This window comes from Pristis pectinata, chromosome 29 (assembly GCF_009764475.1).
Source record: "Pristis pectinata isolate sPriPec2 chromosome 29, sPriPec2.1.pri, whole genome shotgun sequence".
Taxonomy (NCBI): domain Eukaryota; kingdom Metazoa; phylum Chordata; class Chondrichthyes; order Rhinopristiformes; family Pristidae; genus Pristis; species Pristis pectinata.
Window position 1 is genome coordinate 13,907,795 of NC_067433.1, and position 27,211 is coordinate 13,935,005.

General features: G+C 39.8%; 1 protein-coding gene across 1 annotated transcript in view; it reads right to left on the bottom strand.

Annotated features, from left to right (window-relative positions):
- Nucleotides 1-27,211, bottom strand: part of LOC127584212 (anthrax toxin receptor 1-like) — a 170,313-nt gene that overhangs the window by 123,061 nt on the left and 20,041 nt on the right. The window contains exons 2-8 of the mRNA XM_052040818.1: nucleotides 21,774-21,845; nucleotides 20,091-20,162; nucleotides 13,784-13,865; nucleotides 13,042-13,075; nucleotides 11,442-11,521; nucleotides 4,708-4,776; nucleotides 1,472-1,552 (exon numbers count right to left, since the gene is read on the bottom strand). Of these exons, the coding sequence (XP_051896778.1) occupies nucleotides 1,472-1,552; nucleotides 4,708-4,776; nucleotides 11,442-11,521; nucleotides 13,042-13,075; nucleotides 13,784-13,865; nucleotides 20,091-20,162; nucleotides 21,774-21,845 (490 nt within the window). The remainder of the gene's footprint in view (nucleotides 1-1,471; nucleotides 1,553-4,707; nucleotides 4,777-11,441; nucleotides 11,522-13,041; nucleotides 13,076-13,783; nucleotides 13,866-20,090; nucleotides 20,163-21,773; nucleotides 21,846-27,211) is intronic.

The window sequence follows — 27,211 nt, forward strand, 5'->3', positions numbered from 1 at the left end:
TCAACCAAATCCATGGTTGATTGAAAGGTTGCTGTATTGGCCAGGATCAGTCTAATCCACAATGACATGGGTCACTTAGATCCAACAATAGCAAGAGTCCCACAGATCCACACAGGTCTGGTTCATTCAGATAACCAATGACCAGAGTGACTCATGTCCACACTGGTCTGGGTCACAGATTGACAATGACCAGGGTCACCAATCCAAACTTGCCAGATGACACAAATGCACAATGACCAGGATCACTCAGATCATACTGGCCTGGGTCACAGATCCACGCATACCAAGGTTACACACATCCATGATGTCAGACCAGCTTGGATAAGTTATGGTTATTTGCATATAATTCGAAGACTCTATGGGTGTTATTTGCTTTACCTCCCAGAGTAAGCTGGATATTTATGAAAATCCATACATATTGCATTCTTTATGCATTCCTGTTTTTTATAATTTTGAAATCCAAACCACTCAGCACGAGAACAAATGTCAAGTCATTGCCAAGGACTTTTATTATCCTGGTCCACATTCACGTGCTGTAACTCATTCAGTTATCCCCAATCCTGTCAATGTCTGCACTGAACAGAAACTCCAGTGTTCCACTGCATTCCATGTAAATGCTGTGACAATCCTCAACTAAACCAAATCACCTTAGCTAATTCTTCATTTCTCCATTACATGATCTCTGTGGCATCTTGCCAAAGAATCTTGCCACTATTATCATACTCCTTGGGTAGATGTTGTCTTTGTGTGACAGGTTATCATGGCACAGAGCCAAAACCTGCCCTTTTCAGTAGTGACACCCTTCTTGATCTCAGACCCAAATTTTCCTTTCACTGGTTTTAACTTCTGCCTTCATTCCAATACCTGAGTTTTCCAAGAAGCAGCTCCATACTCGTGTATGAACCCAAACTGTGTGTGCACTTTTGCAGCAAAATGCATTGACAGATTCTCTTTCCTTCGTGAAGATTAACACATATTGAGAAATGTCATTCTTTTAAAAAATGTTGCAGTTGTGATCAATATAATCTCCACCACTGACAAATCAGTAAAAACACTGCTGAATCCAATAAGCATTAAAATTAAAGCTTGCTCTGATAATCTGATACCTAGGATTTTAGACGTCCTAACATCATAGAAAATCTGACAGCATATATTTGTTAAGTCACTGTCATTTACTCTCTCTTTGCCACCAGTTCCTTCATGCCACACACTGGCACTGCAGTTATATTTGTGTTGTCAGTACGAAATCAGGTTTTAGTGCCCCTTCAGTGCCTCAGACTTGCTCGGCATAGAAACTTCAGTCTCTTAGTTCCAACCCCTCACAGTTTATTGTTTCCAGCATCTGGTGCAGACTGGCTCAGCTTGGGCCGAGCGCCCAGCTACTTAATTGGAAGCAGCTGCGTGCAATTCACTGCCCACGACCTCAGGCTGTCAATCAGCACAATTACCGGCCACGTCACACAGCACTTACCGAGTCAATGATTCCCTGGAGAGCTGTGAAGCCATCGTTTACGGGGAAGACATGGTCCTTACTGTCTGCAATCCGTGCCAGCTGCGGGGATGGAAAAGAGGCCGGGGGGAGACATTGGAGGGGGGAAACAGGGAGGAGGGGTGGTGGGAGAGGTGGGGTGATTGGTAAGAGAAATAAAGCGTCAAGTAAATTATTTTATGGCACTGAGCATTAACATTTAGTGGTATTGAGAAAACAGAAAGCATGGATTTTTACATATGCTATTTTAAATTCAGTTGTATGTTAATAACCAAAAGTAAAGGTATGACGACTTTGCTTAAATTTAATTATACGGCAAAGGAAAGAAATGAATGAGTTCCAAGTCTATACTGCTGCTTGGTGCTGTAATTTGTTTTCAGATAATTTTTTGCACTGGTTGAGGTAAGCAATATTGGCAATGGAAACTGGAAAGAATATTCAATGCCAGTTTGAAGAACTTCCCAACATCAGGGATCCTATGCATTGCCAAGTTCTTGCCAATGTTCTCCTGGAGTATGGGTGCTGATCCCAACAGTTCAGCATCTGACTGACTTCACAAATGCAATATTTTCTTCATTCCTTCTGCCCACAAGGAGCAGAGTTGCTCAGGTGGTTTTTGAATCAGGAGCTGTTTTGTGAGCACAACTTCCAGAAACCAACTATCGGCTAAGCAAATTGATTTCAGGTAGAACTTCTTACTAATGTCAATAGGCTGGGATCAACTATGGAATCCTCATTTCTTTCAGATCACTCTGTTTGTTCTGTGGTGACTGTACTGACAGGAGAGAGCCTGACAGGAGAGGGGAGCAGCAAATAAGAGGATTAAGACCACCAGTCTTGATGAAGGGTCTTGGCCCAAGACATCGACCATCCCTTTGCATCCACATATATTGCCTGACCCATTGAGTTCCTCCGGCAGTTTGTTTCATTTTGCCGCAGGTTCCAACATCTGCAGCCTTTTGTGTCTCCAGTACCCTTTTCCACACCCACTCCTCACACAACTTTGTGGCCGTGCGCCCTTCATATTGTAGACAGGCAATTCCTCTGAGTTAATGGAAGGCAAGGTTGCTCAGGTTCCAGCTCTATCAGCAGATCTCATCCTCAGTACGATTCATCAGACGTCTACAAAGATTGACGTAAATGTCAAACTCCATGCTAATCCAAATGTCAGAGGGCCATCTTTTGTGCATTATTTGGTTGTCATGAAATTTACAAAGAACCTTAATAGAAGGATAAGAGGCAGTACCCAAGGAGTTAATATAAAGCAACACTTCCAAATATGCCCTTGTAAAGTCCAAAAATGTGTCAATAACCTGAGAAAGTGATCCAAACTGTGTAGAAAAGTATATTCCTATTAAATCAAAATTTATGCTGTCTGCAGAAAATCAGAGTGAATGAAGAGCAAATCTGGTAAATCTGAACATCTGGAAATGCTAGAGATAAATGGTCAGGGAGATCTAGCTGGCTGCAGTCAGAGCAACCTCCTTCTCTGCCCTTCACTGCTGGGGCTCAGCCCAGTCTCTTCTGTCTCCTAGCTAATTGACAGTAATTGGTTCAGCCTTGTAACAAATGCACAAGCAAGAAAGAGTAAGGTTGTGAAGTCAAGGAACTGGACTATAATGGAATTAAAACAGAAAATGCTAGATATACTCAGAGGTCGTACAGCATCTGTGGAGAGAGAAAGAGTGTTAATGTTTCAGATTGATGACCTCTCCTCAGACCTGCTCAGTATTTCCAATATTTTCTGCTTTCTTTTATTGCAGGTTTCCAGCATCTGCAGAATTTTGTACATACTGGATAGTTTTAAAGTGGTATCCAGGTTTAATGCATTAAGTGAGTTCATTAGCATCAGGTACCAGGAAAAAATAGTGAATGTACTCTTTACGTGCTGGCAGATTTCAACAATGTTCATTTGTTTATCCACAAACAGTCTAATCCAACTTGAAAAGCATTAAAGGTGAGTACAGTCACAATCCCACCAGGAGTCAACCTACTCTCTGGCAAGAGTCACTGGACAGCAAGCAGTCATGGAGATCCTGTCTGAACTTGCTCTTCTTTCCAGGACATTGAAGTTCAACTCTTGAACCCAGCCATCACTCAGCTGAGACCAGTTAACTCAGCACAGGTTTGAACCTGTGAATTTCCTGGGCTTAAATAAGCTTTTCTTTATTTCTGTATAAAACCTGGATGAATATGTAATCTTTTACAAACGCACAAGGAAAGTCAAGTGAAAGCAGCTCATTGCGATGCAATTCTTTGAATTTCCGGACACAGAAAGTTGTGTGGCTTCTGTGCAGGTTATAAGCCACTGTAATATCAGTGGAATGTGCACGAATATTTCATTAATGCAAAAATTCACGTGTGCTTTAATGTAACCAGAAAATGGTACACAACATAGGGATGAAATAAGCAAAGAAGCACCTCCATCATTTCTCTACTAAACAAGAAAACAAACTCACAAATCTACTTTCTTCAAATATTCCCTTGGTGCTCAATGGCTAACAATTAAGGTGCATTTTTAAGATTGTAAAATATATGGTCAGACAGTCAATAGAGAGTCATGCTTCAACTTTGGCCGAACTTGAGATGCTTGAATTTATGGAATCATTGGAATGCTTGCTCCTAGCCTTCAGCAGCAGGACGATTCATATCTCCAACAGCATTATAAATCAATAATATTATTCATTGCAAATACCCACTATGGTGCTGCAGGAAGTGCTAACAGGACACCAAAAATAGTTTGGAGACCAGATTCTAAATCAGGATTTCTATCAATGTTAAAGTGAAAGTTGTTAATGGACATTTTTACCTCAATGTTTTAACACAGTTAATTGAAGAATTAATTATAGTGTATGAGTTTTGTTTAAAAAATGAAATGACTTTTGAGGTTCAATACATGTTTTGATTAATTCCACAGCGTGCCATTTGAAGCAATATCACTCAAAAAATGCTTACTCATAATGTTGGTAGGTAACTAAGACAGTGTTTTTAAATCAAATTTTTAAATCACTAATATGAGCCATGATCTACAAGCTGTAGATTTCCATTGTCCTTTCAATGTTATTTTTGAATCTAACCTCAAACCTGAAATTAAAACCAGGATCAACTTAATTTCCCACTGATCCTTTTCGACTATTGAGTGCCTGCATGAGCTTGCTTGGTATGCATCAGTACAAATTTTTTGCCTTGGATTAGTTGGTAAATGTGACCAAACGCACCTGGGTTTCATTGAAGTCTTTGACACCAACGCAGTAGACTGTTGCTCCAAGACTTCGAGACCGGTTAGCCTGGGGAAAGAAAGAGATGGATTGAAGAGGTTGTAAATCATCACATAGATATCTGCAGGCAAATAGTTTAACAGCAATTCTTTGCCCCAATTATGCATGATTGGGATTGCATGGTCTCTAAGTAGAATCACAGCTCTCCTGAAAGAAACATCAAGTTTGAACCAGTAATTGATCTCCTCGTCCTGGCAATACGGACCTTCCTCAGGTAAAGAATGCCTGACTTCTGGACACTCCCTTCACGCGATTGAGCTCTAATTCAAATTCCAAAGTCTAACATGCTGCATGCGCATACATTCATTCCTATGAACAGCAGGACTAGTTTCATCTCTCTCTCTCTCTCTCTCTCTCTCTCTCTCTCTCTCCACTTTCAGTAATTGTTCTTTCTTATTGGTCTTATATGCTTTTGCTGTCATTTATTACAATACTGTGGAGGTATAGCTACCATATTGAGTGATTTTTGTGTATTTTCCAACTTATGGACAAAATCAACTGAAGGACGTCTGTAGAATGGAACCTTTTCATCCTGGGAATGGCCTGTACAGGTTCTCTCCACTTATTCATTGGCCTATAATTCTATTCATTTTGATTAAACTTTTAAAACTGAATCTTCTTTCCTCCTACATTTAAATCCCACTTCTTGCGTTCACTTCCTCATATTTCTCATATTTTCTTATGACACAGGAGGCCATTCTACCCATTGTTCTTGTTCTCAAGGCATTCCTATTAGTCCATTCCCCCAATCTATTTTCCTCTAACCTATCCTCTCTCACAAGCCCATGATTCTCCTACCACACACATTTACTATGTATAACTTATGGTCAAGAACTTACCTATTAGCCAGTACCTCTCTGGGATGCGGAAGGAAACCAGAGCAGAAACAAAGGACTGCAGATGTTGGAATCTAGATGAAAAACACAATGATGCTGGAGGAACTCAGCAGGCCAGGCAGCATCCGTGGAGAATCCGTTTTCTCCAGTTGCCTGGCCTGCTGAGTTCCTCCAGCATCATGGTGTTTTTCATCAGGAAACCACAGCACTCAGGTAGCATCCAAGGCAGAGCTGTGCAGCTTCAGCAATATCTATTCCTTTGCAACTCCATGACCTCGCTGTTCTGAAATTAATACTACTTTCTGCTTCCTTTCTATTCTCGGGATTCAAAAATGGAACTTCTCTCCCAGTCTTTGCTTCCCCTATAGGCTTGTAAATCCTAACCTTCAGGCCATTTGTTAGCAATAAGTTAGTCTGTCCTATCTTTTCCCCCCACTCACTCCCAGCCTTACGGTTCTCAGTAAGAATGTGTGGAGTTTGCATCTCTCCCTGTGACCCTGTGGGTTTGCCTCGGTTGTTCTTGTTTCCTCCTTATCCCAAAGCGGTGCTGGTTGGCAGGTTAACTAAATTACCCTTACTGAAGGTGGGTGATAGGAGAATCAGGTGGGAGGAGTTGATGGGCTTGTGAGAGATAAAGGTGACCAAGAAATAAATTGGACTGATGGAATTGCTCTCGAAAGCAGGCACTGACTCGATGGGCTGAATGGTCTCCTTTTATGTCACAAGAAAATATGAAAAATGAATATGTGTCCCCTAAATCTAGGTTCTTAAGATTCCAACCAACACACTTTTCTCAACTGAAACTATTAATACAAAGCTGCACCTAACTGCAAGGAGATAAGATGTCGATAGAAGGAAATAGAGCGAGAGTGAGGGAAAGGATGCTTCTGATCCATCTTAAAAATAAGAAATGTATGGAGAATTGAAAATAATGACTTGCAGGAGTGACAAATGAGCCAGAACCTGAATTAGTATATCTGTTTCTGTTCTCAGATATTGCTGGGGCAGAATGGATTTCTTGGTTTGTTTGCATTTCAAATTAAATTCATTGCATGAATCTTGCTGAGCAGTGCTACATGTATGCAAGTATTTTGACACACCTTACATTTTGCAGAAAGACGTACCTTGGACCAGCTGCAACCACAGATGCACAAGAGAAATGGAAAATGGCTGCCGTTATCAAGGCAACCACAGAATTCGGAAGGATTCCAACAACAGTAAAAATGTGCTCCAGGTGAGCAGTGTTGAATTGTGATGGATTACAACCCTTGGCTCATACATTTCATTGTAACATTCAGCTAGGCATCTGCTTCCCTGGAATTATGTGTGCTGCAGCCTGCACAGCTGGCTAAGGGTCACCAAGGGAAGCTTTCAATAATCGGGCTGAATTCACCCTGGGACCAGCTGGTTTATGGAACACGTACAAAGAGCTTCACCTACAACCGCAGGGTGGAGTAAGTGCACATTATTGGTAATTAGCACATAAATAACAAGGAATATTGGGCACTTGACAGACTTGGGAACTTTTGAATGAAGCCGAAGAGAACTGAAACCAAATAGAAAGAAAGCAAAAGCTGCTACCAGAATGTCAAGAACAGAAATTGGGGACGGGTTAAACAGATCATTGGCACAACCTCCAGGCAAGGAAGATAAACTCACAGATATGAAGGGTTAAAGTTTGAACTACAATGCTGGAGTCTGCATTCTGTGCCATTATTTCCTAGTGCAAGCACAGGATAGTGAATTCATTGCAGAATTTTGTTTTTCTTATTGTGGGATGTTATCCACTGATTTTGTTTGCTGATTAGGCATGGTAGAGGCTTGTAGGCTCCAGTAATCCATTTGAAGTTATTGAGGGAAATATGCTGGGGTCCCTGGTATACTGGGCAGCTCTCACCTGCTGCAGCTTTCCTAACCACAAACCAGCTTAACAAATCATTACTTGTTAATAACAAGTTCTTAACAAATGTAATTGAAACAATTAAACTTGTACGAGTCATTTCTAATTTAAAAAAAATTCATTGCGATCTCCAATTTCTCTTTTCTTCTGGAATCCAAACATACTGATTTGATTAATTTCCCTTCAATCCCACTTTTCTATTATTTTTATGGATGAATTGATGCAACTATCTGTCATTGCCAGCAAGTTCAAAGTACCAGCCACCAGTCCTAGCTATAAGGTATACATTGTAGGTTGGATGCAAACAAAATGCAGCTACGAACTCACTCGATATCAAATAGACAGTTTACCTCCTTGAGTCACTGATGTGCAAGAGTAAGTTTTGGTGTCCCAATTCACTTAGAGCACCATCATTTTATTTACAATAATGGAGGAAAGTTTCATGAGGCTGATGATTCCATAATGCAAAATCCTCAAGGCATCAGAAAATTTGTCAGGGATTTGGGAACTGCCTAAGGGGCCCATAATCCTTGCGTTGTGGCAATTCCGTGCTATTTTGCTTGCCAGATAATACATCTGGAAATTAAATTCTGTGACTAGTAAATTAAATTAGTTATTTATTAAGAGATATAGAACAGGCCATCTCAAGTGAGTATGTTAAAACATAAAGTGAATTCTGCACTAAATTAGGAAAATTGCATAATATAAAAACAGAAATTACTCAGCAACATAGGGAGCTGCAATGAAGAAATAAAGAGAATTAACATTTTGGGTTCATGTTAATCAGAAGTTAGAACCTTTAGATATTTATGTCAATATTTGAGATGGCTTGTTGTATATCTTTTATTAAATAACTATTTACATCACTAATCACAGTACTTAATTTCCAGATGTATTATCTGGCAAGCAAAATATCAAGGGATTGCCACATCCCAGAAAATCTGGGCTTCTGAAAGAGGTCCCAATTCCCCTGACAAATTTTGTGATTTCATGAAGTGTTAGTTACAGAAAAAGGAGGAGGCCAGAGAGAACAAAAGGGAAGGTCTGTGAATAGGGTGAAGAGCAGGAGAAGTTGAATGACACAGGGAGTGGTGGTGCCAAGGGAATGTATGTCTGGAGGAGGAATAAAATAGAGAGGGAAGAAATCTGGAATACCAGGCGACAGGAAAAAAGAGAGAGAAAAAAGACTGTGCATAAACTTGTAGACAGGATTTACTTTTTAAGGAAGTTTATATGTGGAGCAACATGCCACATAGGGAATGGCAATTTTACTTCAAGTCAGAAGTATCCAAAAGGCAATTCTGAGTAAATAGGATTGTGAGTAAGGAAGAGGATGTAAAGAGGCTTCAAAGGGATACGGACAAGCATTACAAACACAAGAACATGGCAAATGCAAAATAATGTGGAAGGATTTGAAGTTATCTACTCAAGAGAGATATGTAACATACTTTTTAAATGCTGGGTAATGATGATGGTCAATGATGATGGTCCTTGTAACAAATCACTGAAAGCCAAAATATAGATGCAGCAAGCAATTATGAAGGCAAATGGCATGTTGGCTTTTATCATGAGAGGATTTGAGAATAGGAGAAACAATATCTTACTGCAATTATGTAATACATTGGTGAGAGTCTGCAGTCGGTCACCTCACCCCAGAAAGAGTACACTTGCCACAAAGAGAGTGCAGCAAAGATTCACCAGAACAGGTTCCAGGGATGATGGGTTTGCTGTATGTGGAGAGACTGAGTTGACAAGGCCTTCATTCTCTAGAGCTTATAAGAATGGGAAGAAATCTCACTGAAACATGCAAAGTTCTTACATGGCTCAACAGGCTGGATGCTGGGAGAATGATTCCCCTGGTTGTGGAGTCTAGAACCAGACATCACAGTCACAGAACAAGGAGAGGTCATTTTGGATTGAGCGGAGCAGATATTACTTTATACAGAAGGTGATGAATCTTTGGAGTACTCTACCCCAGAGGGCTGTAGAAGCTCAATCATTGAGTTCAATAAATAGAGTTCAATAGATCTCTGTATTTTTGGGGAATCAAGGGAAATATGGATAATGGAGGCAAAATATATTGAGGTAGAAATTAGCCATGATCTCGACAAATAGCAGAGCATGACCGAAGGGCCAAATAGTCCACTTTGGCTCCTATTTCTTATGTATTTATGCCTTTAGTCTTTGCAAACCAACCAGATGCATATAATGGAATTTCAAGATGCGCAAATAATTTCAAGTTAATAATCCCATTAGTTTGCAAGCAGTGTCAAACTGTGGGCACTTTCTATGGCTCAATGGGAAGCACTTTTGCCTTTGAACCCAAAATCAAGTCCTCCTCCTAAATCTCAATGCAAACATCTAGGCTGATAATTAATGGTTTATTACATTGTCAGAGATGCCATCTTTGGGATAAGATATTTAACAGGCTTTCCCTCAGGTGAAAGATTCCATTACATTATTTAAAAGACAAGCAGGAGAGTTACCCCTAGTGTCCTGAACAATACTTATCCCTCAATAAACATCACTAGGAACAGATGGTCTGGTCATTATCAGACGGTCATGTGTGGGAGTTTGCTGTTGCCAAAATGGCTGCTGCATTTCCTACATTATCACAGTGACTATGGTCCATTAGCTGGAAAGTGGTTTAGGATGAAAGGGATGTTAAAGGTATTACATAAATGCAAGTGTGCTTTCTGACTGGTTGCTGTCTGCTTTAGGATAAGGTAGGACATATGTAACTGAAAGCAATTAAGCATTCTTCTAAGAAGAATGTTGCAATCTCCAGTTCCTGGAACCCACACCACATTGATATGGTAATGCTGTGTTATCCACCGCTCCTTCCCCTCTCTCACATTTCAATACTTCCCATAAATTATTCATCTCTCACTCGTCAGCAAGGCTAATGTCCCATCTAGCATTGTCAGATACAGCACTAAAAATATTCCAAAGATTGAAGCGCATAAATTCAAGTGGGAAAAATTAACAAATTAAAACTGGAGCCTTTTTCTTTCTAATGAGAAGGCTGAGGATTGACCTGATATGCAGCTTCAGGATTATGAAAATGTTTAATAGAGTAGACACAGAGAAGATGTTTCCACCAAGGTAGGACCAGAATAAGAGAACATATAGCCATTAATTAATCCAACAGAGAGTTCAGGAGAAACTTCTTTACCCTAACAATGTTTTAAAATAGAACTTACTGCAAAGGTCAGCACTTGAGATGAATAATATGGATCAATCAAAGGGATGTTAGATAAGCAAACAATGGACAAAGGAATAGAATTGACTGTTGAAAATGAGAAGACTTCATCGACCATAAACTCAACATGTTTCCTGTTAAACTGAATGGTCTCTTTTCATCCTGCAAACATTTTGTAATACTTTGTAAAAAGTGTTAACTTGGCTCTGTAACCATACTTCCAGGGCTTGTAAACCAGAAAATGCCCATGCACTTCAGTCTGAATTCATCTGTCATAATAATATCTCATGCACTGAGTTTTCTTCCAATATAGAGAGAGCTTTACTTTGTACCTAAACATGTTTCTGACCTAAAAGTATTCAATGTGACAAAAAGGCAGACTGCACATACATAAGGAAAAGGACATTGAAAAGGAGGGAAAACACACAAAACAAGTAAAAAAAAACACATATCCAAACAGAAATAAAGACTTGGTCAAAGAACTTATGATCAATTTTAACACAAGATCCAGAAACCAACTTATCATATTATATGCATCGTCCTTTCCTTTCCAAATATGCAGATCCCAGCAGCATAGCTTTGAATATCAAGCATTTGCAATTTGTATCTTGACACAACCTCAGTCCATGTGTTTCTTTCTAAATTCCATATCGTTTCTTGGCTGGCCCTGATGAAGAGTGGAGAATGCATTGCATCACAATCAATTCATACTCTCCAAGTTTGACAGTCTTCTTACCTCTAGCTCTGCATAATAAAAAAGGTTCTCCATCAGCTCGCCATCTGTCAGAGCGATAATGACACTGGCCGTTCTGTAACCTGTGTTGTGAAATGTAGTCAGTTATTTTCTGAATCCTGTCTGGCATGCTGTGTGCATAAAAACTTAAGTTCACGTTTAGCTGCTGAGATTCAAAAGTCATTCTTTGACATCAACCTTTGAAATACTAAATCCTTACAGAAATCTTTTAAGGGTAGAATCTGCAACCTATTTCCTTTTAGAATTGCAAAGCATCCAATAGAGTTCAAGGTGATTCTACACCACACATTGTGAAGAATTATTGGTGCCTGCAGTGGGTCTTGCAACGGGCTCAAACTATGATCTGGCCATTGTTCAATTGCCCCTCCTTTTTGGAGGAAGGGGGGATGTGGTTAATGGTTCTCTTTGGGTTAATATGGCTCCAGGATTATAAACTGGCCAATTTATATCCAGAACTAAATCAATCTCACATTTAATCTCTCAGGTATGTCGGCAGTAACCTAGGACATGGTTGATGGCTGACTATCCCGCCTGATTTCTTAAAGATATCTTGTAGGGAAGACCTGCTACCAAAGGCTTAAATTCTTCCTATTCAGCTCCAAATAATTCCAAATCAAGGGTCTAATGAAAAGGGAAATACATTAAACAGTGCACGTGTGATTAGCAGACAGGACATTTTGGTCTCTCTGCCAACAATGGGGTTGCTTTATTTGTTCAATAGGTTTGATTCTGGTGACGTTCTCATCATTGGTGACACAAATTGGACATCAAGGTTAGAATGACATCAAAATATGTCATGCCAGTCCTGCGCTGACGAGAATATTTCTATTTTAAAAGCCTCGTTCTCATTTTCAAAGCCTTCCACAGCCTCACCTTCTCCTATCTCAATAAGCTCCTCCATTCCTTTAAGCCTTGCAAATCTATGTGCTTCTTGTCTCTGGTCTCTTGAGTGGCCACTTTCTATCAACCCACCATTGATGGCTGTTCCTTCAGCTGCCAAGGCCCTAAGATCTCTAAATATCTCCTTAAACTTCCCTACCTCTGTATTCCTTTATGATGCTCCTTAAAATCTATTTCTTTCACTTGTTCTAATATCTCTTTATGGCTCAGTATCAAATTTTGTTTGATGACACTCCCGCATTATATCCTGAGGTGTTTATCTACATTAAAGACACAATATAAATGAAAGTCATTACTTAATTTAACTATTTAATTGGCCTGCTGGCATTTGAAGAGGTGCAAACTGGCATTATGATTAGGAATAAAAATAGAAAATGCTGGAGATACTCTACAGAGGTTGCTGTCGATGGAGAGAGTTAACCTTGCAAATCCATGACCTTTCATCTGATACTCCCTGACTTCCTGAGTAATTCCAGCACTTTATGTCGTTATTTTGGATTTACAACATCTACAGTTTCTTTGCTTTTCAATTACAATTAGGAACTTCCTTTGTAGTAATGCTCAGATATATAATGATCAGTTCTACTTGTGCAATGGGTCCAAGTAAACATTAATCAGTTCCAAGTACACAATGATATTCCCATGTGTAGAATAATTATGCCGTCACAGTAACTGGACGTACCTTCAGCACTTGAGTAGTAGATTTGTTCACTTGCCTGAAAAAAAACAAGATGTTGAAATTAGAGAAGCCAACAGAAGATCAGAATAGAAAGAAAGTACATGTAAATCCATGCAATCTGATACTTTGCCTGTAGACACCAAATTGGTTTGCTTTCAATATTAGTGACTTTCACAGAGATGAAATCAATGGGACATGTCCCATAGGTATATGCCACAAAACTGTTCTCATACTGTGTTCAGGTGCCACTCTTGCACATTGTGGGTGAGTACCTGTGTTCTCCTCACTAACAGACAGTCAGGTACACCTGGCAACTCTACGTAGCAGTACCAGTGGCAGCATGAATACAAGAATGGTGAGAGAGGTGCGACATTGTTAAATCCAATGTTGAAGGCAAATTTAGCCCTAAAATTGAGGAAAGGGACAATATTCTTGTTCATATTGTTTGTTCTCTGATATCCATTTTTTCAAAATAAAGAACTATCCTGGAAGTTTTGGTTAGGTTTCAGGATTAAAAATCACCCACAAAATATTCCAGGTCTTTAAAAGATGCAGAACTATAGCAGACTTTCCGCATCATTAGGAATTCAACGTTTATTCTAACGAGGAAAGAGTGGCATTCAGAATGTCTTAAAACAGTCCCCTTCAAGATTGGGTAGAATTTCCAGGTGGGAAATACTGTTTTCCAGGAATTCCTCCAGTTCCTTCAACAAATCCAAATAGCAAAGCCCAGCGCAGACTGTACCCTTTCAAAGCCTTCATGCATGTAGGTATCGCCTCCAGGCTGTACCATTTGTAACTCCTCCAATCCTTTGCGAATTCGTTCCCTTTTGTTAAAAAAGGACACAATTAAAAATAATCATTGTTATTATTTACAAACAATTGATCTCATTGCCTGGAATAAATAGTTGCCACTGTATGTGTTCACACTGCTAACTGCACTTGACAGTGAACATTTTGACAGTTTCTCAGTGCCCATACTAAAGTCACTGATTAGAATAAGCTCTTAAAGATTTCACCCTGTAGGCATCAGTTTACAGACATAACTTTTTATTCATGAAACTCCCCTGTCCACTATTTTTATGGAATAATAGCTCCATGGGAGTAATCCCAATGGATTTTCATTTGGCTGTCAACATTTTCATAGCTTAGATTCTTTATTCTATGATCAGTGAAGATGATAAAGTTTTTTTTTAATTGTTGTGAAGAAACCTTAATCTTACAGATGAAACATCCTCATGTTAACAGCTCTAAAGTAACCCAAGCTTATATTCTAAAATACATGGCTCCTTGAAGGTGTTACAATGGGAACCAGTTACTGTTCAGAATGGGAGACTTGTACATTTCCAATAGCACAATTAGTACGTTCAATGACTGTGAAACAGAAAACACAAAAAATGCTTACATGATAGGTAATATAGACACCAGTTGTATACATTACAGGCATGTACATGTGTGTGCGTGTGTGTGTGTATACAGACTAGACATTTAAAAGCCAGACATATCTGAGAAAGTTCATGTATGACTTTAGAGTCAGATTTGAATACAGCTAGGGTATCAGAGCCTATGACCGAACAGAAGTCTATTCTACGACTTTCTCAATGCTTGAGCTCATCCTTGAAGAATGTCCACTTGGTTAAGAAATTGAAGAACAACCTTGAACAGCCTCACAACGTGTTTTCATCAGAACATAAATGGAGGAAAAGTTTGAACTTCAAGCTGAAAATTTGCTGATGGTGCGTCATTAAAACAAGCAGATCGCAATTTCAGCAAGTTGACAGAAAACGTTAAACAATATTCCATCTCTGACCATTTTCATCACTCAGCTAAAAGCAGCCACTGACTAATCCTACATACAGCCTTTGTTAAAGGAGGAACAGTTCCTATGCCCCTGCAAATCTTTTATTGTGAAGAAGATGGAAGAAACTTGTTCAGCAACAAACTGATAGAAGAGACTTTCTTAGATGAATGAATAATCCTTCTGCAAAAGAGGGTCAAAAGTCAAATGGTACCAGCTAATTTTGGCAATTCAGTGAGAAATAAATTACATCATTGCTTCAAAGTCTTCCCTGGCTGGCTTTCCAAACATAATAACGAGTTTAAAATCTTTTGGTTCCTTGCAGCAGGAATTCAGCTATTGGTTGGTTCTCTTGTAAAATCAGTTCTGTTTCAGTGAATACAGCTGTGTAAGAGCTGAGGCATTTTTTTGTTGACATTGGTCAGCTAGGCAAAGAGCCAAGCCTCCAGGTGCAGGACACTGCTGAGGTTGACAAGCTGTAGAGTTCCATTGGGAAACAGGGAAGCCAAACTTTGCAATTGGAAAGCATTTGGACTACGAGGGATTTAGTAGAGTCTGATCAAGTTCTACAGTCTATGATTTAGCTAATAACTGCGTTGACTAGACTGGGAGTGAGACATGAACAGCAGAAAATATTCAAGTCCAGTTCTGGGACCAGATCCTGTTCTGTCGAAGGTTCATTGACCTGAGAAGTTAATTCTCTTTCTTTTTTCACAGATGCTACCTGACCTGGTGAACGTTTCCAGCATTTTCTGTTTTTGTTCCAATTTTCGGACACTAGGTGAGCCCACAAAAGGTGTCAGCTGTGTTGCCTCTCTAGGTCACTGATTTACACCGCATTTTAGTAGAAAAACAACTCAATTTTTAAAACTTTCTTCCTTACTTTCAAGTAGCTCCATGGCCTCAGTCCTCTGCTTCTGCGTAATCTCTTCAATGTGGACATTTGCAGAAGCCCATAGCACCTCAAAACTACTCTGCTTCAACAAGATCATGGAGAACCTGTGACTTAACTTCACATGTTCACATTTACTGCTTATCATCTGACAGCCACAGTTCTCACAAATCTATCAATCTCTGATTTTACCAACAAATGATAAGATAAGATGTCTTTATTAGCCGCATGTACATTGAAACACACAGTGAAATGCATCTTTTGTGTAGAGTGTTCTGGGCGCAGCCCGCAAGTGTCCCCATGCTTCCGGCACCAACATAGCATGCCCACAACTTCCTAACCTGTACGTCTTTGGAATGTGGGAGGAAACCGGAGCACCCAGAAGAAACCCACGCAGACACGAGGAGAACGTACAAACTCCTCACAGACAGCAGCCGGAATTGAACCCAGGTAGCTGGCGCTGTAAAGCGTTACACTAACTGCTACACTACCATGCCTGCCTTCAGTGTTATGATTTGTGGAAATTATTCTAAATTTCTGAACCTCTCTGCTTGTAGAAGTGTGTTCCAGCTTCATGTCTAAAAGGTCTGGCTATAACTTTTAGATAGTGCCCCTAGTTCCAGAAGAGGCAATTAGTGGAAATAGTTTCCCTCCACTTTCCAACAGTTCTTTCTAAAAAAAGCTGAATATTTCATTCAAATTATCCATCAACTTAAATTCCAGGGGATGTAGTCTGAACTTTTTTTTTCATTTACTGTTCACAGGCTGAAGACATCGCTGGTAATATCAGCATTTACATCCACCTGTTGTTGCCTCATTGCCCCTGAACTGAGAAAGGAGTGAAGCATCAGACACAGTGGTGAGCCTCGTTACATATCAGCCAGAACATTATTGAACCAAATAGGATTTTAATGAGAATTTACCAATTTCATCGTTATCAAGATTAGCTTTTCTTTCAATGCCAGATTTAGTGGCCACTATTTGTGTGTGATATGAATGCAATTGGTGGATACTCCTAAATCCACTGACAACGCTACTTTAACTTGGAAAGGCAAAGAGGAGGGTCCAATAGGGAAATTATGATCTCGTAAGGCTGGGATCAATTCTTTTTAAATCGCTCTTGCAGTTTCAAGTGTTTTACTGGTCTCTTTCCCCTGAAGCCTACTGCTGTCTCTCTGATTAGTTCTGACAGTTGTGACAGCCACTGGTCAAAATGGCAAAGGCACCCTTGCAAGCTCTGTTATAGCTTGGGGATTTTCTACATAAATATAAACTACACATTCCCATGCAAAAACCAAAGCCCCATTGTTGCTGACCGCAGTCAAACAAATATCCTGCACAGATTCTCTCCCGTCTCCATAGCTCCCTCAGGAATTGTGCAGAGTTTGAAAATAACTCCAGGGTTAGTTACTATCCCTGGAGTGCTGACCTCGCCATCTGCTGTTAGTGCAGACTTTCCCTCACTTTACTAGGCTGACTCCTCATCAACCTCCTAATCCAATTTGAGTAAGTCAGGAAGAGGGTTCCTTCTGCAAAACCAGATCCGAACTCTCCAGCTCTCCTGCTCTCATGCAAGTTGAGAGCAACTGGCATTCCCAGATTCCTCATCCCAGATCCCAGTCGTATCTATTTGCTCCAGACCAGACACAATGTAAAATGACAAATCATATTCATACCCAAGAGCTGCAAAAGCAACTTTCAACCCTGACCTATGATTGTTAATCATCACACTTATCCATTTCACATAGAAAAGCAACAAATGTGGTCGAATTCAGCAGAATATAGCAAAAAAAGATTATGTAAATGGGTTCAAGGCTCCACTGTGTGGAGATTTACAGCTCTGGATAGGGATGCAGGGAAGGTATTACATCATTGGAGGTTGTGAGAGCCAGACTAGTCTTCAGCAGCAGTGAAGGGGATGGTTCTCAATGATTAGAGCAACTGAGCACAAGGACTCAGAGAGAGGTGGTAAAGAGTCAGATTTTAGTATATGAAGGGAGAGGTCAGGTCAGGAGAGGTGAGAAGGCAGCATTTATGTCTAGGACAGGTGAGGCCAGACATAGCATCAGTACCCCAGGCAGGAGAGACAGGGGTAGCATCATCATCAGGGGCAGTTAAATAGTGCAGTGTAGAGTGAGGGATTATGTTGGAATTTATATCTAACACATAGCTACATTGTTGACTTTAGTGAATACCTTCTGCACATATATTCTCCAAGCTGGCAAAATCGCTATGCAGCAAGGTATATATAATACCCTGTTGGTGTAATATAAAAACATTCATCCCTAGGAGCATGCACAAAACTGTATCCTGACACTGAAAATATTTAATGGCAGTTGAGAGGTTAAAGATTGATGATGTTTGCTCCATCTGCACATTCTAGGTTTCAAAGAACAAGCTGTCAGGAAACCACCAGGCTGGCTTCTGAAAGACTTGACTGGGGAGCAGCTTTGTTCTGCAGACATTGCTTGTGGGGTCCGACAGAAGACTGGACCAATAAAAGCTGGAGTGCTATTGTCTTCTGATGGGTAATTAACAACTTCCTGCCAGCGGCAGCTTGTGAAAGGCAATTAACCATCCTTTCAACTGGAACATGTTTAAAGCCAACTCAACTTGTTCCCTCACCAGCAAATCAAGTGAGGGGGGCAATTTGAGTTTAAGTCAAATAGTCACTTTCATTTGCACTGTCATTTTCAGAGTACAAGCTGTCCTACCACTATGATGCTGGTATATTTACCCCTTTGAAGAATATATTTTTATTTGCAAACGATTCTGGTTTGTGTTAATCCAATGTTATTAAATACAGATGTTTTTTCTGTTTCTGTATTCTAAAAATAGCCTGCAAGCTCTCTGCAAATTTCTAACTTGCTAGAACATTAACATATTTGATATTGGAGAGTTATTTACAGAGAGTAACTTCTATAGTCTGATTTAAATGGAATACTCATACTGTAGGTTCATCCACCTCATACCAGTTTATTCCTGGGCAAGGGTTAGAAGTCCTTACTGTTAATTTGCCAGCACTCTTATGCTAACAGAAGACAAGGCTCAGGTTCCCTAGATCTATTTATCCTGTGTGCTGAGTGATCAAATATTCAGAGAGTACTAATGGGCTGGATTGTACCAATACATAGCCAGCAGAGCTGTGGAAAAGCTCTAGCTGGCTGCAGTACACGTCAGCACATTCTGGGCTTGCGCCTGTGTATTGCAGCTTAAAGTTTGGAATGCAATGGATGTCAGATGTTGCCTAACTCATCTCTTGCTTTGCACCTGGACTTACCACTGAGTTCAGGGTGATTCTGTAAGTTACTGAGTGGAGGATATGAATACTTTGTACATGACCCTTTTACTCTACACCAACTAAAGTTGTTGCATCTAGCATGACCATTATTAAAAAATTAAATTAGCTAGGTTTATTATTCTTTATTTCTCTGTTTGTGTATCTTTTAATTAATTAATGCAGTGTTATGTGTTTTAAGTATATATCTGCTTATTATTTGAATCAACTGCAACTGCTTCTAAAAGTCATGTTAACAGAGTTAAAAGAAAGAAATAGTTCTTTGACGACATGAGCTGTCAAACACCATCAGAGTGGTCGCTGGGATTCGAGATTTTGATTGCATCATCCACAGGCCTGGTTGCCACTCAAAGCTTGATCCACATGCTGGACAGCTGTGCAACGAAGCCTTGAGAATGTTGGCAGCTGTGTGGCTGTAACTGATTAGTGTAGCCAGGGGACTAATGCAGAGGGAGTCAAGCATGGACAGTGGGTGGAATCGATTACAATCCCACCCATCAGAGTCATCCATGAAATGGTCACAATTTTTGACTCATCATAAAATTCATGTGATGCATGCTCCCCCCAACCCACCACTGTGGCAGACACAATGTCAAAATGGAATGAGCAGGCATGCATAAAGTGATGAAGTATTTCATTCTGACATTGGTCAGCTGTACCTCAATGACTCCTTTAAGCTCTGAGAAAAGGATCTAGATGGCCTGCTCTCTACCAGGAACACCTTCCCCAATCAGCCATCAAAATGTTCCCGTATCTGGTGTACAAGGGTCATTCTGCAGTTGCATTCTTAGAATTTTTGTACTCATAATCTTAACATAGATTTAAGGAAATTGGTAAAAGAACCAGAGGTGAAATGAGGAGATGTTGTTTGCTGGAATACTCAACCAGAAAGGATAGCAGAAGCAGACTTAAGGGATAAATTCCTAAAGCAGAAAACCTAACAGGGCTATCAGAAAAGGGATCGAAAAAGATGTGTAGCTCTCGTGAAAAAGCTTGCACTAGCATTGTGGCCTCCTCCACTTCACAATTCCATGAAAATACTGAACAGTATGGACATCACTCACCTGTCCTCTGTTAATGTCATGAGTGTGGTACCTCTGGTTGAGAAAACGATGAAAGACATTCTCAGCTGTGGGCTGTGAAAGAACAAAAGAGCAGGGAGAACAAAGTTATCCAGAATGAAATCAACTGCAATAGATTCTGCTATGAAGGCAAATGTGGCAAATTTGTTTGCTGCCTTATCTTACAACCACTAAAGGGATGGAGTAGAAACAAATCCTCAGACAGATGTGTCAAACATGCAACATAGCAGCATGTATAAGCTACTCAACTTCTGATGTTCCGTTATATTAGAATGAACTTTGGAAGCAGAACACAACATGCTCTCGCTACTATAGTAGGTACTGAGTATGCATGGGTGAAGATGAATTTCTTTTGTTACTTAGAGCAATATCACATTGACTGCCCATTGCTCTAAAGCAATTACTTACAATTATACAGGATCTTATGACACTACACCTGGAGTACTATTTGTATTTTTGGTCTCCTTACTGAAGAATATGCCTGCCATAGAGTGCAACAACTGATTCCTGGGATGGCAGGACTGTCATATGAAGATCCATTGGGTCTACTAGGTCTGTATCCACTAAAATTTAGAATAAGAGATTTCACTGAAATGTACAAAACTCTGACAAGGCTTGACAGACTGGATGCAGGGAGGATGTTCCTCATAGCTGAAGAGTCTAGAGCTAAGGATGAGAGTCTCAGGGTGGGAGCTGAGACATTTAGGACTGAAATGAGGAGACTTTTTTTGCTTTAAGTATGTAAACATATGGAATTCTTCACCGCAGAAACTGTAAAAGCCAGGTTTCCAAATAAACTTATAAAAGAGAAAGATGGATTCCTAGATGCAAAATGGTTTGCAGAGAGTAGGAATATGGTACCGGTCCTCCACAGGTTATGACGGGATTCTGTTCCTGAGAACTGTCCATAACCCGAACAGTTCATAAGTCGGAAATGTGGCCACCTGGCAATATATTTAAATAAAATCATAGGCCAATCAAGGGCAACGTGTAGTTAAATCAGAGTGCTTAACTCAACCGTTCAGATTTCTCTGCAAGATGCAATGATATTGGCATGAACTGAGTTCCCCACACAGCAGAAAATGCCTGTAGTCCCACAGCAGCTGGCAAATCCATTCCACTGGTTTCCCAAACGCTCGATCATATGTCCATTAGTCGGCCATTCATAACCTGGGGAGGACCTGTATTGAGTCAAAGGATCAGCCAAGATCACATGAATGGCAGAGCAGGCTTGAAGGGGCAAATGACCTACTTCTGCTTCCATTTTTCTATGTTTTTTTCCCTCCTGATATTTGTTTCCATTAAAGTATCTAAAAATTCCCCACCAAGTCACACACCATCCTAATCTGGAAGTTCCTTTGCCGCTGGGTCTAAGTCCTAGTATTTCCTCCCCAGTAGCACTGTGGAACACCTGCACCAGGAGGAAAGCAGTGGTTCAAGATGGTGGCTCTCCATCACCTTCTCAAAGGCAACTAGGGATGGGCAATAAATGTTAGTTTTGTCAGCAAAATCCAGATCCCAAAAATTCGTTTATAAAAGTTACATCCATTCAGGATGAGAGGCCAAAGGGAAATTTCAGAGTTCACATAACTCTTTATGCACCAGGAGGAAAAGTAGATTTCTTTAAGAACACATTTCTTTGGAGAAAAACAAAAGGATTTTTACCTGATGAACTTGTGTGCAAGGTGATTCACAAAGTAAAAAATTTCACTCCAATGGTGTTGAACACTCCCAGATCTAAAAGTGAAAAATAAATGACTAATTAAAGTTTCACACATACTTAAAGAATTACATTTTTGATATCTTTCTTTCTTAAAACCATTAGAAAGCCCTCTATACATAAAAATAATTGATCTAGTAAGCCGACTACTTCTGTCTTGTACAGCCAATCAATCTTATTTCAATTTTACATCAATTTTATTATCAATAAAATGGGAGTGATGAGTACAACTGAAGGTTTTCTGGAGGAACACAATCTAATCAACAATGGTCAACATGGCTTTAGTCAGAGAGATATGGCTTACAAATGTGTTTGATTCCTTTGAGGGACTGACAACTGATTTCAATTGTGGTATATGCTTTGATGTTGCATCCTGAGATCTCAAACAGAGTTCCAAATCAAGTTTCACATTAAGAAAAAAAAACATTCAATGCAGTTTTTCACTTCGGAGTGAGAACTTGGTTATGGGTAAAAAAAAACTGTATGAAGAGCAAAAAACAATGAATACTGTTTAGGCATTAATGTAATAAACATGGAGAATCTTAAAGACTCCATGAACAACACTGGGAATATTTAAACATGAAACTGAAAGAGACTCAGAGTCTCAGCAGATGTCCAATCAATTTGGAGTCTTGGCTGATGGCCAACCAATTTGGAGGAGCAGATTCAAAGGGCAAGGAAAGTAATGAAACAAGCTAGGCAAGCCTCTAAATACCCGACACCAGTGTTTTCTGGGTTACCGTTTCCACCAGGCTCAAGAAGAACAAGCAGCACAAACTTAAGATATTCAAAAAAAGAACTAAAAAGTAGTTTCAAAATATTCATTTTTTTTTAAAAGGCAGCTGAGAATGTGGGATTCTCCATCACGAATCACTGTTGAAGCAAAGTTTTTTCTTCAGAGAAGGAAATTAGATAGCAGTCGGAAAATAAACTAAATGTTCTCAGAAATGACCAGAAGAGTGAGTTTCAATAGGGTACTTTCAATGGAAAATGGAGTTGGGGGAAATTATTTTTGAGTAGCAATATGTTACAAGCTTTGAGGAGGGATTTGGTCGCTGCATAAAAGTTACTGGCAACAACTAAAAATAATGGAATTTATAAATTCGTATTCTGATAAAGCTCATGCTTCCACACCATGATTGGTACAGGGCTCTCTCATTTAATGCCATATGGTGCTAGTTATTTTGGTGAATTAAAAGAAGATATGTATTTCTATAGCATAATTAATGTCCCTTTCATATTGCCCCTAAGCAAGTCACAACCAATGAAGAACTTTTGAGGTGAAGTCACTGTTGTAATGTAGGAAAAGCAGTAACCAATTTACAGAGAGCAAGCTCCCACAAACATGTGATAATGACCAGATAATCTCTGATATGGTGAATTAAACTTAAAACAAAACTGCAAAAGCTAGAAACGTAAAATAACAACAGAAAAGTTGGAAACACTCTGCAGAACTGATTCTGACAAAGGGTCTTTGACCTGAAATGTTAACTATCTTTCTTTCCACAGATCCTGCCTGACCTGCTGAATATTTCCAGCATTTTCTGTTTTTAGTTCTTATATAGTGATGTTGACTGAGGGGTAAATATTGCCCAGGACACTGGGATAACTCAAAAGCACACAAGATACAAGAAAATAGCAGCAGTAATGGGCCATCAGGCTACTGAAGTCTGCCCCCCCCCCCACTTAATATGATGATGGATGACCTATGCTGGCCTCAACTCCTCTTCTGTGCCATTTCTTCATACCTCTTTATTCCTCGACCTATCAAGTATTTATCCATCTCCACTTTAAATATTTTTAATTATCCTACTTCCACTACCTACCAGGGCAGAGAATTCCTGAGATTCACCACACTCTGCAAGAAGAAATTTCTACATACCTAAGTTTTAAATGACCGACCCTTTATCTTGTAGTTATGTCCCCTTGTTCAAGACTCAACCACTAGTGAAAACATCCACTCATTCTTTAAAACTCCAAGGAAAACAGACCCAAATTATTTTGTATCTCTTGGTCAGACAACCCTCTCATCCCAGGAATTAGCCTGGTGAACCTGCTTTATACTGTCTTCAATGTTACTATATTTTATTTAAGTAAGAGGACCAAACCTGTGCACAGTATTCCAGATGAGTCCTGTACAATTGAAACTAAACCGCTCTATTTTTAAACTCTAATCCCTTTAGAATGAAGGCCAAAGTGCATTTTGTCTTCTTAACTACTTGTTGGATCTGCCTGCTAGTTTTTTGTCATTCATGACCTGGATCTTTCTGCACTTCACTCACTTGCAGTCCCTCTCCACTGTGATAATAATCTTCCTTTTCATTTCTCTTACCAAAGTGCATGACCTCACACTTCCCCACATTAAACTCCATTTGCCAGTCCTCTGCCCACTCACTCAATCTACCTATATCCCATTGCAGAATCACAGTATGTTTATCACAACATGCCCTTCAACTATTTTCGTAACCTTACATGCTCTCCCCTCCTCGTGATCAACAATATAAATAGTGAACAACTCCAGGCTAAGAACTGATCCCTACGTTACTCCACCAGTTACCTCCTTCCAGTCTGAAAAGGACCCATTTATTCCAACTCTGTTTTCTATGAGACAGACAGTTTTCAATCCATTCTAACACACTTCCTCCAATACCATAGGCTTATAATTTACCCTGAGCTTTTAATGTATGCATTCCAGTGCTCTTCTTCAAAAGAGTGCTGTGAAATCTTTTATTTCCATCTAAGGGAAGGGAAGGGGCTTTGGTTTCATGTTTCAGCCAATGAAAGCACTTTGAACTGTGGAGCCTCAGTAATGTACTGGACTATCAGTTCAGATTTCATGCCTCTGGAGCTATAACATTCTGATCCAGAGGTGAATGCTTTCAAAATCAAAAAAAAACTGCAGATGCTAGAAATCTGAAATAAAAACAGAAAATGCTGGAAACACTCAGCAGCTCAGACAGAATCTGTGGGAAGAGAAATAGGATTAAATATGTCAGATTAGAGTCCATTTATCAGAAGCATTCCCTTTATGAATGTTATCAGTTGAATTGTGTTTCCTTAGATCATACATCCAGTAACCTCAGAATGTTGGTACTAGAGGAAATGGATTTGAGTACATTGGCAGAGATTGATTGAGTGCATTGATTGAGTGAGCTGATTTATTCTGAAAAGTGTCAAGAAGTGTTTCTACTGTTATATCCAATAAAAAAGACTTGAATTTATTCAGCATATTTAACATAGCAATGTGCCTCAAGGCACTTTATGGGAGAGCTTCCAAGTAGTGAAATACATCTGGAGGTATTAGGGCAGATGACTATAAATTTGCACAGAGATAGTTTGTCAGGATGATCTAAGGAGGAAAGAGAAGTATGGGTAAAGAAACTCAGAGAGGGAATACCAGAGACTGGGATCCATGAAGGCATGGCCACCAGTTGTAGATTAAAAATTGTTAATGTGCAAGAAGTCTATGTTGTTCCCATCTCATACTTAACTCCAGACTTGGAGATGGCAGAGGAACTTTCAGAAGCTGGTCAGCTACTCTCCCTCACTTCTGGCATGCAATCCATGTTCGGTTTAATGTTATAATGAAGCCCAAGGTTGAATGGCTTCATCAAAACTTTAAGTTATTTGTGGACTGGAGTCAACTGATGAAGCCTTCGGTGGTAACTTTCATTATTTGATTAATGCTTAGGTGGAGGTTGACAGAGCAGTAACTCACTAGATTAGATTTTTTTTCTTTATGTGGGTATACACAGGGACATGTTGTTATGGAGTTGCTAGTGTTATAATGATGTTGAAACAATTGAGCCAGAGGGCAAGCTAACTCTGATATGAAGATCTTCAGCACTAGAAAATAAGGTCTATTGCTTTGGCTGTATTCAATGCATTCAGCCATTTATTAATGTTAAAGTCAAAATTAAAGTCGAGTTTATAAACACTACGATGCTGGAGGAACTCAGCAGACCAGGCAGCATCTGTGGAGAAAAGCAGGCGGTCAACCCAAAGGGTCCTGGCCTGACCTGCTGAGTTCCTCCAGGATCATAGTGTTTATCATCTAGATTCCAGCACCTGCAGTCCTTTGTTCCTCTCTTAAAGTCGAGTTTATTGTCATCTACACAAGTCCATGTATGCACAGGTGCAATGAAAAGCTTACTTGCAGCAGCATCATGGACACATAGCATCATATGAGCAGCATTCATAAGAAAAACGTAAATTAAGCATAAAATATGCACAATTTTTACAAGAAAGAATACAGCACAATTAAAAACAAAAACAAAACAAAGAATGGAGTGAACAGATTTGGCTGGACAATGGTATCTGGTATGGTAAAGATCTCAACAATGGTTTAACTAGGATCATCGCCATATCTCTTTAAACTGCAGACACCAACTTTTTCCTCCGCATTCGTGCTCTGGGTTCTTCTGTGCTTGAGCATGGGGGTGTTCATGGAACTGCCTCTTGGTAGCGCACAAGTTATCCATCACCATTCTCAGTTGAAGATGGTGAGACTACAAGCTTGATCTCTTGGTTGTGGGACTGAAAAGAACTGTTGTGAACCTATTGTTTTTAGTATGTAATATGTGGGAGCTTCACTAAGTTCATCCTTCATTTTCAGCTATAGATGATGCTGCTCCTAATCCAATTTGTAATGTATTAGCCTTCGGACGATGACTTTCTCATATTTTAATAATTTTTCACAACATGGGAGGCCAATTGGACTGTCAAGTCCATGTTGGTTTTCAGAGCAATCCCACCAATTTCATTCCCTCACTTATTTCCCTGTAATCTATTTTCCCTCACCTTCCCATCAACACCACCCTGATACTCCTGCTGTTCACTTACACTACAGTTAACTTACAATGGGCAACCAGCACATTTTTGGGATCACGGAGGAAATTGGTGCACTCAACGGAAACCCACTCAGTCACAGAGAAGGTACAAGCTCCACAAAGGCAGGGTCAGGATCTTACCAGGGTCATTCGAGCTGTGAGGCAGCAGCATTTCCTACTGCACCAAGGGGCCATCTCAATGATCGATGTGTACCAGACCAAAAGGCAATAAGTTACTTTGGTTTACTGTTACATTGCTCTCTCTATTGTTCCAAAGCACCCAATAAATACTCAGTTTACAGCTTCAAGATCTACCCCAATGATAATGCAACAGTACATGATAAAATATGTACAATTGGTGGGCAAAAGACTCGTTTTATGAACAAGGACTGCAAGGTGTTTACTTTCATCAGAGTCATCACTGGCAGATGTATCTGTGATACGTGTTGGGCAGGATCAGGCCAAATAGGATAATAGTCTTGCTGTTATGATTCCAGGACTTTGAGAGCCCAGTCTGTGATGGTCCTATGGAACCTCATCTGGTGGTGTTCTAC